This window comes from Apiospora marii (assembly GCF_038362585.1).
Source record: "Apiospora marii strain CBS 49790 chromosome Unknown utg000006l_segment0_segment0, whole genome shotgun sequence".
NCBI classification, from domain to species: domain Eukaryota; kingdom Fungi; phylum Ascomycota; class Sordariomycetes; order Amphisphaeriales; family Apiosporaceae; genus Apiospora; species Apiospora marii.
Genome location: NW_027117378.1, coordinates 1962534 through 1976994, shown reverse-complemented (window position 1 = coordinate 1976994; position 14461 = coordinate 1962534). Strand labels below are relative to the sequence as shown.

Sequence of the window (14461 nt, the reverse complement as noted above, 5' to 3'; positions counted from 1 at the left end):
TCAGGCACTCGCTAAGGATACGACGGAGGCTGGATCACACCCAAGCTGCTGCCTAATCCTTCTTCCAGCCGGGGGTTCGCAACGACCCAACCAAGCTTGTGGATCGCGGCCTGATCTAATTTCAATCGTCTATTTGTCCTCGATGGTCTGGATCTCGCTGTGACTTGTCGCCTGGCAGTGCTTGATCAACTCCTTCTCTCCCTGGCCCACCCAACCGCACTGCTGGCAAGAGTAGACGGCCGCGTTGGAGTCGTGGGCGTAGTTGCTCTCCTTGAGGATGGCCGCCATCTCGAGCGCGCCCTTGAGGATGTGGTCGCTCGTGGCGCAGTCCCAGGTGCAGACGTCGAACTCGGTGTCGCCCGTGTCGGCGGCGCCCCCGAACAGCGTCTCGACGACGCGGTCGTAGTGGATGCCCGACCAGAGGATCACGCACCGGCGCTCGTGCTGGCCCTGGCCCGTGTAGATGACGCTGCCGTTGCTGACGCTCACGACGCAGATCTCGATGTCGAACAGCTCGCTCAGCACGTTGAGCTCGATCGAGCCGCCCCACGACTGCGGGTTCAGCAGGTTGTTCACGTACGCGCCCGGCGACTTTTCCAGTACGGCTGAGTTGTAGGTGTCGGGTTGGCTGAGGATCTGCTGTCCGATGACTTGGCGCAGCGCCCCGGCGGTCGAAACGTCTATGCCTCGTTCTAGGGCGGAGTTGCGGATAATCGGCATCATCGCGGTGTACATGCAGCTGTTGTCGTCGGCCATCACGCGCAAGACTATTTGAAACGAGTTTACGTGGTCAGCAGACTGATGATGGCAGCACGTGATCTAGAACGAAAGGAATATCGCGCGACAACTTACCCAAGTCGTTACCGGTGGGCAAGCGCACAGTAGGAGGATCGTGCTCGTTGGGGCCGTCCACCTGCGGCGGCGCGGAAGCAGGCTCGGGGGCAGGCTCGTATTTTTCGGCCAGGACAACGGTAAGCCGCTCTCTATGCAGATTCAGGGATTTGACAGTCTTCTCCATGACGCTGTCGTCGTCATCTTTTCTGAATTTGAGCGCGGCGCTGGGCCAGCCGTACTTGATGCTAGCGATTTCCTGGCCTTCGGCCTTTTCCTTGATCGCTTCGGCGAGCTGTCCGACGGTGGCATCCTCATCAAGAGCGATCTGGCCGGGGCCAGTGGGCATCTGGATGCGGACTGTGATTGTTGGCATGTTGGCGGTCGGTGAAGGTTACGAAGGTGCTGGGGGGGTGCGAGCAACGATGTGGGAATGCGAGCTTAGAGGAAAGGGACGAGGGGCGGTAACAGCCGAGGGGTGGTAACAGCGAGTTTGTTGGAATTCAATCAGACATATTAATAAGCGTATTCGGAGCAGCGCATCGTGACTTAAAGGCAATAGGTTAGAATCCGGAAAGGAAAGATGGCATTACGGGTATCATGTTTCGGGGCTGGAGCCATTGCCATAGTATGCCCAAAGCCTAAATGACGGCATTAGGTGCACCCTAATACGCTCCGAATAGCGGGAACCGAGGGGTAGAAATAGGGAGCGGGTACTCCGTAGGCAAGAAGTGAAGTATGGAACATGGATGCACGATGGAGGGGCAGATAAGCTCGGCGACAGCTCCACTGCGGGATGTCGTGCCTTTCTAGCAGCACTCAAGACGTGAACTGATACCGGTATGTACGTCGTATTAGTGTGCATACCTAGGTCCATGAAGTCAAGAACTATATTGGTTGGTCAAAGACGCAGTAATGATTCAATGTAATTCTGAAATGGAAAGACTCACAAGAACATGCTTGCTCTTCAAAGATCTTAGTCTTTGAAGGTTTTCTACTAACCTGGCTCCGTCATCAATCGCTATGCGTGAGCATTCAGGGGCAATCCGACTAGTCCTTATATCGCTCAGATGGGCTCTACTTGAAGAGGTTCAAAGTTCAAAGAGACATGCAGGCTTCCTAACGAGACCACTAACACGTTTTCGGTCCATAAAGGTCTCTGGGAGCATTTTACATACATGCAATGATGTGTCTTATATATCACTTTCTCCAAGTATTAATGGCATTTTCCAGGGGAACAACCACCTTCTCTACCATGGTCCGCCTCCAGCTCCCGTCACTGGGCGATGTGCGACACCCAAGTAAACACCACTCCACAGCCTCTGTATAATTCTCGCCTGCCTCTTCATTGACCTCTGTCATCCACTGCATCGCCGCGATCAGGTCAAAAGCCGACTTGGTTTGTTCGTCGCCTGCTGGAGGAAACCTGCTCCGGCTTGGGTGGTGCTCTATCGCACTGCCGAAGCAGAGCTCCAACAGTATAATCCCAAGATATGTCATTCCGGAGACTATATCCTGTCCGGGTTTCTGGCCTACCTCTGGGCTCTTGGGCACAGAAGAGTCGAAGTTGTGGGTTATGTACGGCGTGTCTAAAAGTAGCACGTCGTCCGACTCGCCACGTGCAAAGTAGACGCACTCCTTACCCCACGCGGCCTGCATCCAAAGCGAGTCCTTCAGCTGCACAAACGAGGATGCGAGGGTGAGCGCTAGACGGTATCGTTGCCTTCGCGTCAAGGGCGGCTGGACCTCCCCACAGAGAATCTGGGAGAGCTGCACTTCGGATTTCCTTGGGCCATTGGAGTCATCAGGATAGAGGTAGTAGCGTATATCGTCATCCTGCATGTACCCAAGGCAGTGGGAGGGATTTCCAACTTTGGCGAAGGTCGAGCATAGGCTTTCTATGTGTTCCTCGGCCTCTGATGTTCTTGAAACATCCACAGGTGTCACTGTATCTTTCTGGCGTAACGTGACAGCCATCGTATTACCGGATGGTCTACGAAACAGTCAGAGAGGGAATTGGCGCGCGATGTGTTCCTGTCACTTACCCATGCTGAATTGTCGTGGTGTTGATCGAGGCATGCGCCTTCTTCGTCTTGATGGCCGAGGCCATTGCCCCCTTCACTGGGGCCTTGGTCTTATGCTGAGGACTAAACAGCTGAGCGGAGCCATTCGTATGAGAGACGACCTGTCCTGAAGTTTGGCGAAGCAACGACTGCGGCTCTGGGCGATCCAGCATCTTGATCTTGATTACGCTGGAAGCCCAAGAACCTGGCCCGGGTGCTCCAGGGTCCATGGAAGGGATAGCCAAGCGGAACTCTTTATCAGCCGTGGTTCGGTGCTGCAAGATCAGTTGGGCACAGTGTTGATCATGGCTGCAGTTCCAGGCATCCACCATAATCCTATACAGTTTATCGGCGTGGTTCCAGAACTTTAGTAGCGCAGTGTTCACTACAGAAGCAGTAGATTTGGCTGCCTGTCGGTTTGCTTGGAGCTGCGAGATAGCGTCGCTGGTGGTAGTCAGCTTTTCGAGCCGGTCGTTGTAGGTCTCAAGCTTTCCGAACAGCTCCTTTCTTTTTTCTTCCCCCAAACTAAACTTCACCCGGAACAACTGGAAATCGCGGTTACCATGGGAAAACGTTTGGCGGAACGTGGCTGTGCGTCCACTGCCTACTTTCGAATGCTGAGCACTCTCCTAAATACGGTGGTCAGCTCGTGCATGGCGTTGAGAATGTCCGCTTTATGCTATGCGTGAACGCGGACAGTATCATATGAGAAAGGGGCAATGAGTTTTGGCAGTGAAATAAATGCAACCCACCATCTTGTTGTGCTCATAGTCGTGGTTGCCTCCCACTCGAGATTGCACATGATCGTTCTCGACGGCCAATTCCTTGTTCAACTCTTCCATGACCCTTTGCATATCCGCCAATATAGCGAGATAAGAAGCATATGAAGTTTGGAGTCTTTTCTCCAAAGCTCTTTGTATTGCTGCGTCTTTCCAAGCCGGGCCTCCAGGCTCAGCCATCATGCATTCTAATTGAGCATCGTCGTCCACGAGCGGCAGCAGCAGCAGCTTCAAATTCGCCTCGAAGCTGAGTCGATGATATACGAGCTCATCTATGCTCTGTTGATACACCGACCGGATTTGAAACCAGAATCCCATCTGCTTAGCAACATCGCGATATTGCTCCAGCCCCCAGAGGGCTACTGGGAATGCCCCAAGTACCAAACCAGCCAATTCGATACCCGACATGCTGCTCGCCGATCTGGTCAGCTCACAAGCCCCATCTAGTGTCAAAACTTGGACTTGATAGTTGATATTGGTTAAAAAATTTAAATAAGAAAAGATACGTCTGATATCGAAATGTCAGCTTCTCTAAATGCTCAGCCTCATTTCGGCCCCCAAATGGAGGGGTACCCCGTGACAACTCTTTCATTGGCAGATGTAGCCGCTCATCATGCAGGCTGGGGCTGAACCCAAGTCCTGACAAAGGCAGGTGGCCATCTTTTGCCATCACGATGGAAATGTTGTCCGCTGGAAAAAAAGAATACCTGCGATCCGGATAAGAATCAACTCGCGCCATTTGCGCGTGGAGCGAGCAGAGAATGTACGATCCGTTCACGGCTTATCAAAGCAAGCAAGTCCATGGTGGTTTCACATTTTTGAAATAGCAGACTGCCGACATGGAGAGCCCACAATGTGTGGCATCCCAGACTGAAGCTGTGGAGAGCCGTTGTAGGGATATTATTCGCTGCATCGATTCAAACGATAATACCACGAAAGTTACATCGGGAGATGTGACTGATGTCTGGGATAAGTTCAAGCTTTGGGCTGGAAACATTGGAGCTCGTCAGGTACCGAACTCAGCTTCGTCTCTTGAATCGAGACTGAAGGGGGCGCGGCGAGTTCTCGAACAAGTGTTACGCTTGCTCAATGATATCCGAGAAGCTCTTGACGACTGTAAGGATTTTACGTTGTCTGGTCCGTAATTCTGATGTGCTGACGATTGCCAGTGTTCGAGATAGTCTCTGGAAACCAAGAAAACCGGTGTATTTCATCTGCCCCGAAACTTGCCAACGAAGACCTGAAATGGGGGCAGTCATCGGGTTGCAACGACGCGGGCGGCATCGAATACGAGAAGTATGAAGACCAAGATATTCTTGAGCTCGTCTCCAAAAGCGTAGGAAGTTTATTGAAGATCACTGTCTTGATTCGGAAAGCCACACCCCGTGATCGGTTCGCCAAAGCTATGCAAGGCCACAATCCATTCATGGACGATTTCGATATAGCTTACGTTGCTGAGAGGTATCCAAAGCTTGCTGGGCCAGATACTCGATGGCTCTGCGAGCGCCTTGGACGCGCTATCACCAGGCGGCGACAATTCCTTCGTTACAGTCGCGACCATAGCTTGCGGATTTCCGGCAACGAAGATCATCAGATACCACAGTACCAGATGGAACATGATGGCGTTCATTCGGGTGCAAGGACTCGCTCAGGTACCCCATCAACTGCATCTGGAATGCGCACGAGCTATACTTCATCCTATGGAGCTTACACGCATGCTTCAACGAAGGCATCGACACTAGACATCGCAAAACTACGAGGTGTGGAAATGATGGAGGCTGGAAACGAGGAAACGAAATCATACGTTTCTGCGGGCTCGTCATTTCAGATGGACAAAGCTGACTCCGCACTCCATCTTCCTACCCTGGAGGAAGTTAGTCAGGGCAAAGAAGTGTTTGAGTGTCCGATTTGCTTCGATATCCAAACAATATCAAGAGAGACGTCATGGAGGAGACACGCCTTTCAAGACTTGAAGACCTATGTTTGTACTGGTCAAGGGACCTGCGACTCCATGTTCTTCGGTGACAGTCAGTCCTGGCTTGATCATGAGCTGAAGTGCCATCGCCAGCAATGGGCGTGTATACTGTGCCAACAAAGCCCATTCGCGAGCAAAAAGGGGTATGAGGATCATTTGACTCGGAAACATGGGGAACTAATCGTTGGAGATGACCAATTGACTGCCTTTGCCAGCGCAGGGTTGCGTGCGGTAGATGCCATACCGGCGAGAGACTGTCCTTTCTGTAACGAGTGGGCAGATTCCATGCAGTCGAGTCTTCCGATATCGGATTCAACCAGTCCTGGAGATATCATTGCTACTGTTGACCCAAAACAATACCGCCGACATGTATCGCAACACCTGGAGCAGCTAGCCTTGTTTGCACTCCCAAGATACAGAGATGGAGACAACGACAACAACACGAGCGAGGGCGCCAATCTGAGTCGTTCAACTATCAACGAACTCGAGTATCTGCCCTTCGGAGACGAACGAGAACCAGACGAAGAATGGATTCCTGACCCTCCTCTACACGTCGCTGCGGCACGTGGCGATTTTGAAGAAGTCAAACGGTTGATTGATGATGGTGCGGATATCCATCTCAGGGGCGAGACCTGGGGCAGTGTATTGGATGCAGCCTTATCTTATGGCGGAATCTATGACCCGACGCTCTTGGAACTTTTCCGCCGTGAATTGGAAGACCATCAAATCGATGAAACATCACCAACCGGAGGAATGCGGACTGAACCATCGCAGCCAATACCGTTTCCGGAGAAAGGCAAACGACGACCTTTGGCACAAGACTTTGATGGCCAGTCTGCATCTGTGTTCCCATCGCCAAATATGGGTGATTACCCCCGAATTAGCACCAGTACGGTGGAAAAAAGCTTCGAGTACACAAAGCCAAGTGACTGGGCAAGATACGATGCTAACCACGATGGTCCACGAAGCCGAGCAGGGCGTCAAGAGACCATTGACAGGGGCTACTATCGGTCGCCATCTACAGTTACCAGTGATGAAGGACGTGTGGAAGGTGGTCGCGGGCCCCCACCTCCGTCCTCCGCCATTGATATGTTCGATCGAGCGGCTGCAGCAGATATACACAATCCATTGCCCGCTACGAAACCTTCCCCGCTTGTTCGGGATCAGCGATCTCATGGCCAATACAACAGCAGAAGTGATAGCAAAGAGTCCGGTTCTAGAGGTCAGAATGTGATCTTTAGCAGTACTGTTGAGTATATAGACGATCACAGTCCAAGAAGTCGGAGTGCTCTCTGCGACACAGATAAGGATACCGGAAGATCTGACGGACCAACCTCAAACGGTGCATCAACTCTTCAACCATTGACGGACAACGATGGGGGGAATACGAGCAACAGTGCTCCCAGTGGTATTGCTCAATTAAGGAAAACGTCGGAGCATCTCCTTCACCAACCCGAGCCAATAAATCTCGACGACTTCTTATTCGAAGAGACGCAAAGCCCGACCGAGGGAGAAAGTAGCCTGTGGCAGGCGCAAGCAGCTAGGCCACGTCTTAAACCATTCCTGAAGAAGACGGCTTTGAACTTCTCTGATCACCCTAGGCGCATGGAAAAGGAGGTTTCAAACCTCAAAAGACCTGAGACAACGACCATCCCGCCCGGAGCCCGTTGGACAAAGATCAACCGAAAAATCGTCAATCCTGAGGCCTTGACTATAGGGAAGGAACGGTTCGAAGAGCGCGATGACTACGTCATCGTTTTGAGGGTTCTGAGCAAGGAAGAAATCCAGCAGTATGCCGAAGCAACGGCGCGGCTTCGAGGTAAACAGAGTAACCCAAGAACCCGAATCAGCTATTCAAGGGCGCAACTGATCTGCTATCTTAGAAAAACGTATGAGAGAAAAGTTGAGCTACCAACCGCAGTGCAAGATCTGCAAAGCCATCGAGAAGAACCAGCAGATATGCGTAAGGCTCCGGCGCGACATATATCGATGGCAGAAGGAGGGTAACCAGCACACGACGAGCGAGGAAGCGGAGAGAGACATAAAGCAACTGGAAATTGCAATTCAGCAATTGGAGCAACAGCACTACCAGAAAGGCCACGATATACCGAGTCCTCTAGAAGTCGAGTCAGCGGAGGTTTAGCTACGTAGCCCGTCTCTTAGACAGTAAGGGGGTCATGATAGGGAAGAGACAGGAGCAAAACCGACCACTTAACTACCTTATATTCATTTTCAATTATATGCCATAGCTTCTTTCCAGCCACCAAAGTGAGGGGCTCTCTGCGAGGTACCCTCTCATTGGCAGAGACGGCTGCCTCTCATGCAAGGCTGGAGCTGAATATACTAATTCTTGACCGCTGGATGAAAGCAATAAGTAACCTGCTACCATCAAGGAAAGTGCTGGAATCAACAACATCAGGCCCTCAGTAGCCATCAACAATGGGATTGCCAATCAACAGCCGGTCGTCTTCCGAACGAGAGTTCGATGACAAGATGCCGAACACGGACACGGAGAACACCACCCATCCAGATGAACCCGGAAAGACCCAGGTTGAATCGTCACCGCAACCGTTCTCCCCAGACCAAGACGCCCACGAGGCCCCAAACCCAGTCCTCTAAAATGACTCGCACTAACCTTCAGTCACTGCCGCCACAAGTCCGTCAGAAACCAACGACGACGTCTCCACGGCAGCCGATGATCCCCGAGAACCCAGCCCGGAGCCGCGACGGATCAATTGGACAGCCGAAGAAGAGTCCCTCCTTGTCGAGCTGCGGGAAAGCGGCATGAAGTGGGCGGACCTCCCCGAGCGGTTGCCAGGTCGGAGCGCCATCAGCTGTCGGCTTCACTACGTGTACCGCCTGGGGAGACAAGATGAGATTTAGAAGGACTTGCCTGCCGTTGGTGCGGTATACCCAGGCGGGAGGAGGGGGACCGTCGGCAGCAGATAAAGCAACTCTCCGCGGCGATGCCTTTCTGGCTGCTGAACTGGCGCGAGGGTTTTGGCTAAAAAGGGGCTGCTAGAAAGGGGCGTATTTTTGGGAGAGATCAAAAGAACTGGGGGTGGGAAATACAAGGAGAAGTTGTTCTGTATCCGACAGGAATGCTACATCTATCGTGGCCTTTGCATCTTGAGCCTGGATAGAGTGATTGGAGAAATATGGCATTGCTATCGTCTCTTTGGTGACAGGACAATCCAGCTTACGACTTGCGTGTCTAAGACAAGACGAACTCATCTCAAATCACAAGTATCATATAGGCCACGTAACAATCTTGCACTAAGCCCCCCTTTCAAGGTCTGGATATTTCGAATCGCCTTCCCCGTCTCTATTTCTCTCGCTTAGTGTACTTTCCTTTCTATCTCCCACCTACCGCGTCCCCCCCTTCGCCCCACCCCCACCCACCTCCTTCTGCGCCTCCGCATTGATATCAATCGCCTCCTTGAGCTTCGCCACGACCTCGGGCTGGCCCCCAAACGCCGCCAGGAGCTTCTCGTCCAGCTCCTTCTCCACCTCGCCCAAGCCCCGCGCGCTCCGCTTCCCGCTCTGCGCCGCGTGGATGAAGCCGCCCCAGCGCTGCGTGAAGGCGTAGATGCTCTGGCGCAGGAGCTCGTCGAGCTTCTCGCTCGCATCCTGGACCTGGTTCTGGTTCTGGTTGCCGTTCGCGGCTGTCGCCGCCGGTTTCGTTGCCGCGGCGGCGGCAGACGTAAGCCAGCCGCCCAGAGACAGCGAGCCGCCGAGAATGCCGCGGAAGAGCCCCATCCAGTTCTGAGGGCTGAGCGTGTCCCAGATCTGGCCGAAGTGCTGCATGGCGTCTGCCTGGGACCGGATGTCGCCGATCTCCAGGGAGACCAGCTCGTTCTTCAGTATGAGCAAGTTCTTGATCATGAACAGGTCTGGATCGGGGTCAGGGTTGGGCGTTTTGTTCGCCTTCAGGCGGGTCTCCGCCCGTTGTAATGCCAGAATAGTCTCATGGACTATACGGAAGATCACGGGGCTTGATTTTTGCTGTGCGGGTTGTCAGTTTCTGTGATTGGGGGGATGGGAGGATTTTAAAACACTCACGCTTCGTTCCTTGGGCATAGCCTGGTCATACATGCTGAGTAGCTCCAGCGCCCGTTTCGCGATCGGGTGCGCGTTCGATGTGACAACTCCGTTGACCACGGGGGTGATTTTGAGACTCTCGGGGGCTATGACGTGCTTCGAAATGGACTTTGTGATTTCGTTTTCGAACGCTGTATCGGTGAAGGGCCATAGATGCTCCATCAACAGTCGCGCCGTGAGTTCCTGGCAGTGAATCACATAGCGCGACTCCTCTTCATCGTATTCCAGGAGCAGGTACTCGTTCGTGATCCACCCCAGGAGGTTGCAGATTGTCGGCAGCTCGGCAGAATGCAGCGCCGACTGAATGGTAGTGGCGATGGGAGCAACATTCGCCGCGTTGACGAGGGCCTTCTGGTGTACCTTCAGAGCCGCATATGCGGATTTGGTGTCGGTGCTGAACTGGGGCTCGACAGAGAAAACCTTGGTGAACAAAGCCGTCTCGTCGAACGACCGCTCGTAGCATTGCTTGATGAAGTTGCGCGACGCCGTCTCGACATTGGTTTCCTTGACCTCCTTCCTGAATGCCTCCAAGTCGTGCTGAGTGATGGGCTTCAGATCACGGTCTCTGACGTCCGAGTAAGAGGCAAAGATGTTGATGGCCGTGTTGGAGTAGTAGTCGAAGTTCTGCCCAGCAATTGGATATCCGAATTGATCATAACAACTGCAGATCACCTTCTGGACATTGGATATTAACCCATCAGCTTCCAAGACCAATTCCTCGAAACGACCGTAAGCCAAGGCATGGCGTGCTGCTTCTGATTGCGTAGACGCTATCTGCTTCGAAATTTCGGAAGAGATCCTCTCCAAGTAGTTCGTGAAACCGGACTCGAGTAGATGAAGAGCTTTCGTGAGTGAAGACTGGTAACGCGCTAGGTACGACTCGGCATCGCGATATGTGGGCTGTAGACGTGTGAGCAAAATGGCCAGTCAAGGGGGATTTGCCTAGACCTACGTGTTGTGCCATGAAGGTGATGCAAGCATCTGTATTGGTGAGGATCTCGGCAAAGTTCTGGTGGTCTACGAGACGACTTGCGCCTGGCGCATTCAGCCGCCGCGTAACACCGTCGAGGTACGCATAGTAGTGAAGGTCGGTTCCAACCTCGTCGGCCAGCTTCTGGAGCCGGCGCTCGTCTGACAGCAGATCGTCGCATTGGGCCTGGAAAGAGGAGGTCTGGGCCTCTACGGCGTGGAACGAAGATGCCAGAGTCTCTAAGAGCTTGAGCGCGCTGTTGGTGTCGTCGATGAGGGTGTCGAGGTGCCGCTCGGTCATGGCGAGCTGGTCACGGTAGACGGTGAACTCTTGCTGGCTGGCTGCCAACAACTGATCGGTGCTCGAGACGTCCGGTAGTGCGGCTCGGCTCGGTAGGTCGTCCTCGGGCTTCTCGACCATCAGTGCCTCCAGGCTCCTGTCTTTCCTCTTCCGGTGTCGCTTTTTGGCGGCATCTTTGGACAGCTGGGCGCGAACCACGTGGTAGAAGTCGGAGTAGGACTTGGCTCTCCTGGTCAAGGTAGGCTCGGGAGGATCGTTGGACGGTGCAATTTCTTCGATCAGGTCCCCTAAGGGCTCGATCGGTTCATTGGAGTTGGCGCCCTGAAGATAGAGTTAATAAGGGCAGACGACAGTGGGTTTGAGCCGGAGGGGCAGAACGTACATTTGGCTGCTGCAGGAGCGATTCTCTCCGCTTGTGGCTCGAACCTTGACTTGTAGAAGGCGCCTTTTTCTGAGAAACTTCTGGTACAAAGCTGTACCATGAGTCCTCGTACATGGTCCGGAATTGGGTTGTTCGAGTGCTTTGGGCGAGAGAAGGGTGCTGTCAAAAGAGAGAGATGCCGCGTCCTAGGATGATGCCACCTTGGACTTGAGCCACTGGTGCTGGCGGTTATTGGCCGCCTTACCTCCCTCTAAACGGGCTCCCCACCCGGAGATTGACTTTGGCCGCAGCCGCTATTTGGTGGTTGACTTACAGGTCAGTTAGCGCTGGGGCTCCACTGGGAGCTAGCCCGTTGCCCGCTGGCCCGTTCAGAAGGCCGTCAATTGAATTACCAAGCTGGTCTGGGGCAGACCCTGCAGCAAGCAAAAGATCAAGTGGGGTTGAAGCTGCTGCAATTGGAGCTCTGAGAGCTTGCGACAGAAAGCTTTTGCGCATGATCCCAAGAATACATGACCTCACCATTCCAAACTACAACTGCAGCCCTCGAATTCAGACTGACGCAGCACTGCTACATTATCGACACCACTTAGCTGTGTGTGTGTATGACCTGACCAACAGAATGAGGAGCAGCTGAACCAAACTTCCAGCCCTGCACTTACCCAATTGCTGTTTGTATCTATCTGAACATCAGTCTTCCAACAACCACCATGAGTGCGTTTAAGGTTGCCATGCGGGGAACACCCCTCGCCTGCCGCACTCTCAGGCCAGCAACCACCACAGCGAGGCTACAATCGATCCGATATGCGAGCACCCAAGGCGGAGGCAAAAAACAAGGCGGCGGTAGTGCCGGCAAGTTCTTCGGCGGCATGGCCGCCGCTTTGCTGGGCGCCGGAGCTTTCGTCGCATTCTGGCCCGCCACCCAGAAGGAGGTCGCGAAGCCTGCCCAGGCCCGGATCGAATACGAGAAGGCCCGACCTCACCCCGAGTCGAAAGAGGAAAACCGCGATCTGATCAGCAGTCAGCATCTCCAGGTCAAGAAGAGCTGGGAGGACCCCGGTGTGTATGCCTGGGGCTCCAACGAGGGACGCGTCGCCGCCCCAGACTTGGCAGAGAGCTCTATAAAGACCCCCAGGCGGATCAAGTACTTCGACGGACAACTTTTGCGGGATATCAAGCTGGATCGTGAATTCGGTGCGGCCATCACAGAGAAGGGCGACCTGGTCCAGTGGGGAACAGCGTTTTCGAAGGAAGACCCTCTGCCTAAGCCCACGCTGAAGGGCAAGGACCTGGCCAAGCTGGCCATCTCCCGTGATCGCATTATAGCCCTTGCCAAGAACGGTACGATCTATTCGATCCCTGTATCTGGATTCGATCAAGCCTCGTCCGCCAAATCTGAGTCTTCGTCCTGGACCAGCTTCTGGTCTTCCCCATCTAGTGCTTCCTACCGTAAGATCGAAATGCCGTCTTTAGGCTGGGGTGAAAGTGTGACGGATATCGCATCCGGTCTCGAGCACGCCCTGTTTCTCACTAACAAGGGTCGAATCTTTTCCGCAGCCTCGAGTACTTCGGATTACCCCTCCAAAGGTCAACTCGGCATTCCTGGACTGACCTGGACAACTCGGCCCAAGGGCCCTTATGACGCCCCGCACGAAATCTCGACTTTGAAGGGGTTCAACATCACCCAAGTCGCCGCAGGTGACTATCATTCGTTGGCCCTGGAGAAAGCCGGTCGTGTCTTTGTTTTTGGCGACAACACGTCAGGGCAGCTGGGTTTCGAAGCCGAGCGCGAGATCCCCTATGTCGATGGGCCTATCCCCTTACCTTTCAGCAAGCTCTACGCCGGCACCTCGCAAGTTCCCCGCGTTAAATCCATTGCTGCCGGTGGCCTAAACTCTTTCTTTAACGTCGAGGCCACGAAAGTTGCTAGCCAGTCGGGCCAGTCAGACCAGGCCGCTGCGTTAGCACCTGCTCGCGACCTCGGCCGTGTCACAGCTGATACCTGGGCCACTGGAGCTGGGATCTACGGCAGTCTGGGCAACGGCCGATGGACTCACGTCACCCTGGGCCCTACTAAGATCAAGTCCCTGTCGGGCCTGTACGAGTGGGACGAGCACACCAAGTCGATTGTGCCAATTCGACTCGCCCGCATGTCGGTCGGCTCGACGCACGCCGCCGCGGTCATGGCCAACGAGACCTCGGTCGGCGCCAGCAAGACGTCCTCCGAGAACGACATCAACTGGGGCGCTGACGTGCTGTTCTGGGGCGGTAACGAGCACTACCAGCTGGGCACCGGCAAGCGCAACAACGTCAACACCCCCATGTACATTGGCCCCCTGGACGGCGGCCTGGGCGACGAGCTGAAAGGCCGCAAGGGCGAGGAGCACAGACTCCAAATCGCGCCGCGGACTACGGCGAGGTTGGGGCCCGACGGCAAGGGCCGCAAGGTCAGCTTGGAGCAGAGGGTGGAGTGCGGACGCTTCGTCACTGCTGTTTACTCCGGGACATGATGGGACATGACGGGTGATCGTTTATCCCTTTACCACGTAACTAAACAAGAGTGTAGTGGGTGGGAATGCGTTGCAATGCATGTGTAAAACGTTGTAAAAGGGGGTCAGGAAATGGGCTGGCTCATGCACCAAAAAGGAGGGATTCGCAGTACGGCGTTTTGTTGATATATACACCCGTTAGGGAGCATGGCATTCTGGCTGAACTTATACTGTATGTACTGTATGTAATTGATATACCACTCTTTTCGCAACTCAAGAAACTATTTCTCTATTGCTTATTTGTCCGGCTTTCTCTAAATGAAGAACGCTCCTGTTGCTTCGACCCAGTTCCATCATTAGGGAGCATAAATGAAAAAGAGCAAGCGAGTTGCGCACTACCAAAAGTACACTAGGATCTAAGGACAGCAATGCAGGAACTATCCGTTACACTCAGACTCACACCGACATCCCGCGGTCAGCATTATTCACAAATCATGTCATTTCGAAGACCATTACGCGAGTCATCCTCTCAAATATTTATTCAATGCATGTAACAAAACCAATCTCGTGTCGC

At 53.7% G+C, this 14461-nt stretch overlaps 6 protein-coding genes across 6 annotated transcripts; 3 read left to right on the top strand and 3 right to left on the bottom strand.

Annotated features, from left to right (window-relative positions):
* Positions 1-129: 129 nt before the first annotated feature.
* PG985_010361 (OTU-like cysteine protease) lies at positions 130-1207 on the bottom strand (the record flags this gene model as incomplete). Its single annotated transcript, XM_066830129.1, has 2 exons — positions 130-767; positions 853-1207. 2 exons carry the CDS (start codon positions 1205-1207, stop codon positions 130-132), a joined length of 993 nt encoding a protein of 330 aa, XP_066682519.1.
* An 824-nt stretch (positions 1208-2031) lies between these two features.
* On the bottom strand, positions 2032-4081 carry PG985_010360 (uncharacterized protein; the record flags this gene model as incomplete). The annotated part of the gene is made up of 3 exons (XM_066830128.1): positions 2032-2824; positions 2877-3523; positions 3647-4081. The coding sequence occupies 3 exons, from the start codon at positions 4079-4081 to the stop codon at positions 2032-2034; spliced, it is 1875 nt and encodes a 624-aa protein (XP_066682518.1).
* Positions 4082-4512: 431 nt separating this feature from the next.
* PG985_010359 (uncharacterized protein) lies at positions 4513-7791 on the top strand (the record flags this gene model as incomplete). The annotated part of the gene is made up of 3 exons (XM_066830127.1): positions 4513-4789; positions 4843-7467; positions 7532-7791. 3 exons carry the CDS (start codon positions 4513-4515, stop codon positions 7789-7791), a joined length of 3162 nt encoding a protein of 1053 aa, XP_066682517.1.
* A 296-nt stretch (positions 7792-8087) lies between these two features.
* Positions 8088-8531, top strand: PG985_010358 (uncharacterized protein; the record flags this gene model as incomplete). The annotated part of the gene is made up of 2 exons (XM_066830126.1): positions 8088-8206; positions 8306-8531. 2 exons carry the CDS (start codon positions 8088-8090, stop codon positions 8529-8531), a joined length of 345 nt encoding a protein of 114 aa, XP_066682516.1.
* Positions 8532-9014: 483 nt separating this feature from the next.
* Positions 9015-11515, bottom strand: PG985_010357 (uncharacterized protein; the record flags this gene model as incomplete). The annotated part of the gene is made up of 4 exons (XM_066830125.1): positions 9015-9653; positions 9711-10649; positions 10702-11340; positions 11402-11515. The coding sequence occupies 4 exons, from the start codon at positions 11513-11515 to the stop codon at positions 9015-9017; spliced, it is 2331 nt and encodes a 776-aa protein (XP_066682515.1).
* Positions 11516-12108: 593 nt separating this feature from the next.
* Positions 12109-13908, top strand: PG985_010356 (uncharacterized protein; the record flags this gene model as incomplete). The annotated part of the gene is made up of 1 exon (XM_066830124.1): positions 12109-13908. One exon carries the CDS (start codon positions 12109-12111, stop codon positions 13906-13908), a length of 1800 nt encoding a protein of 599 aa, XP_066682514.1.
* Between the last annotated feature and the right edge of the window lie 553 nt (positions 13909-14461).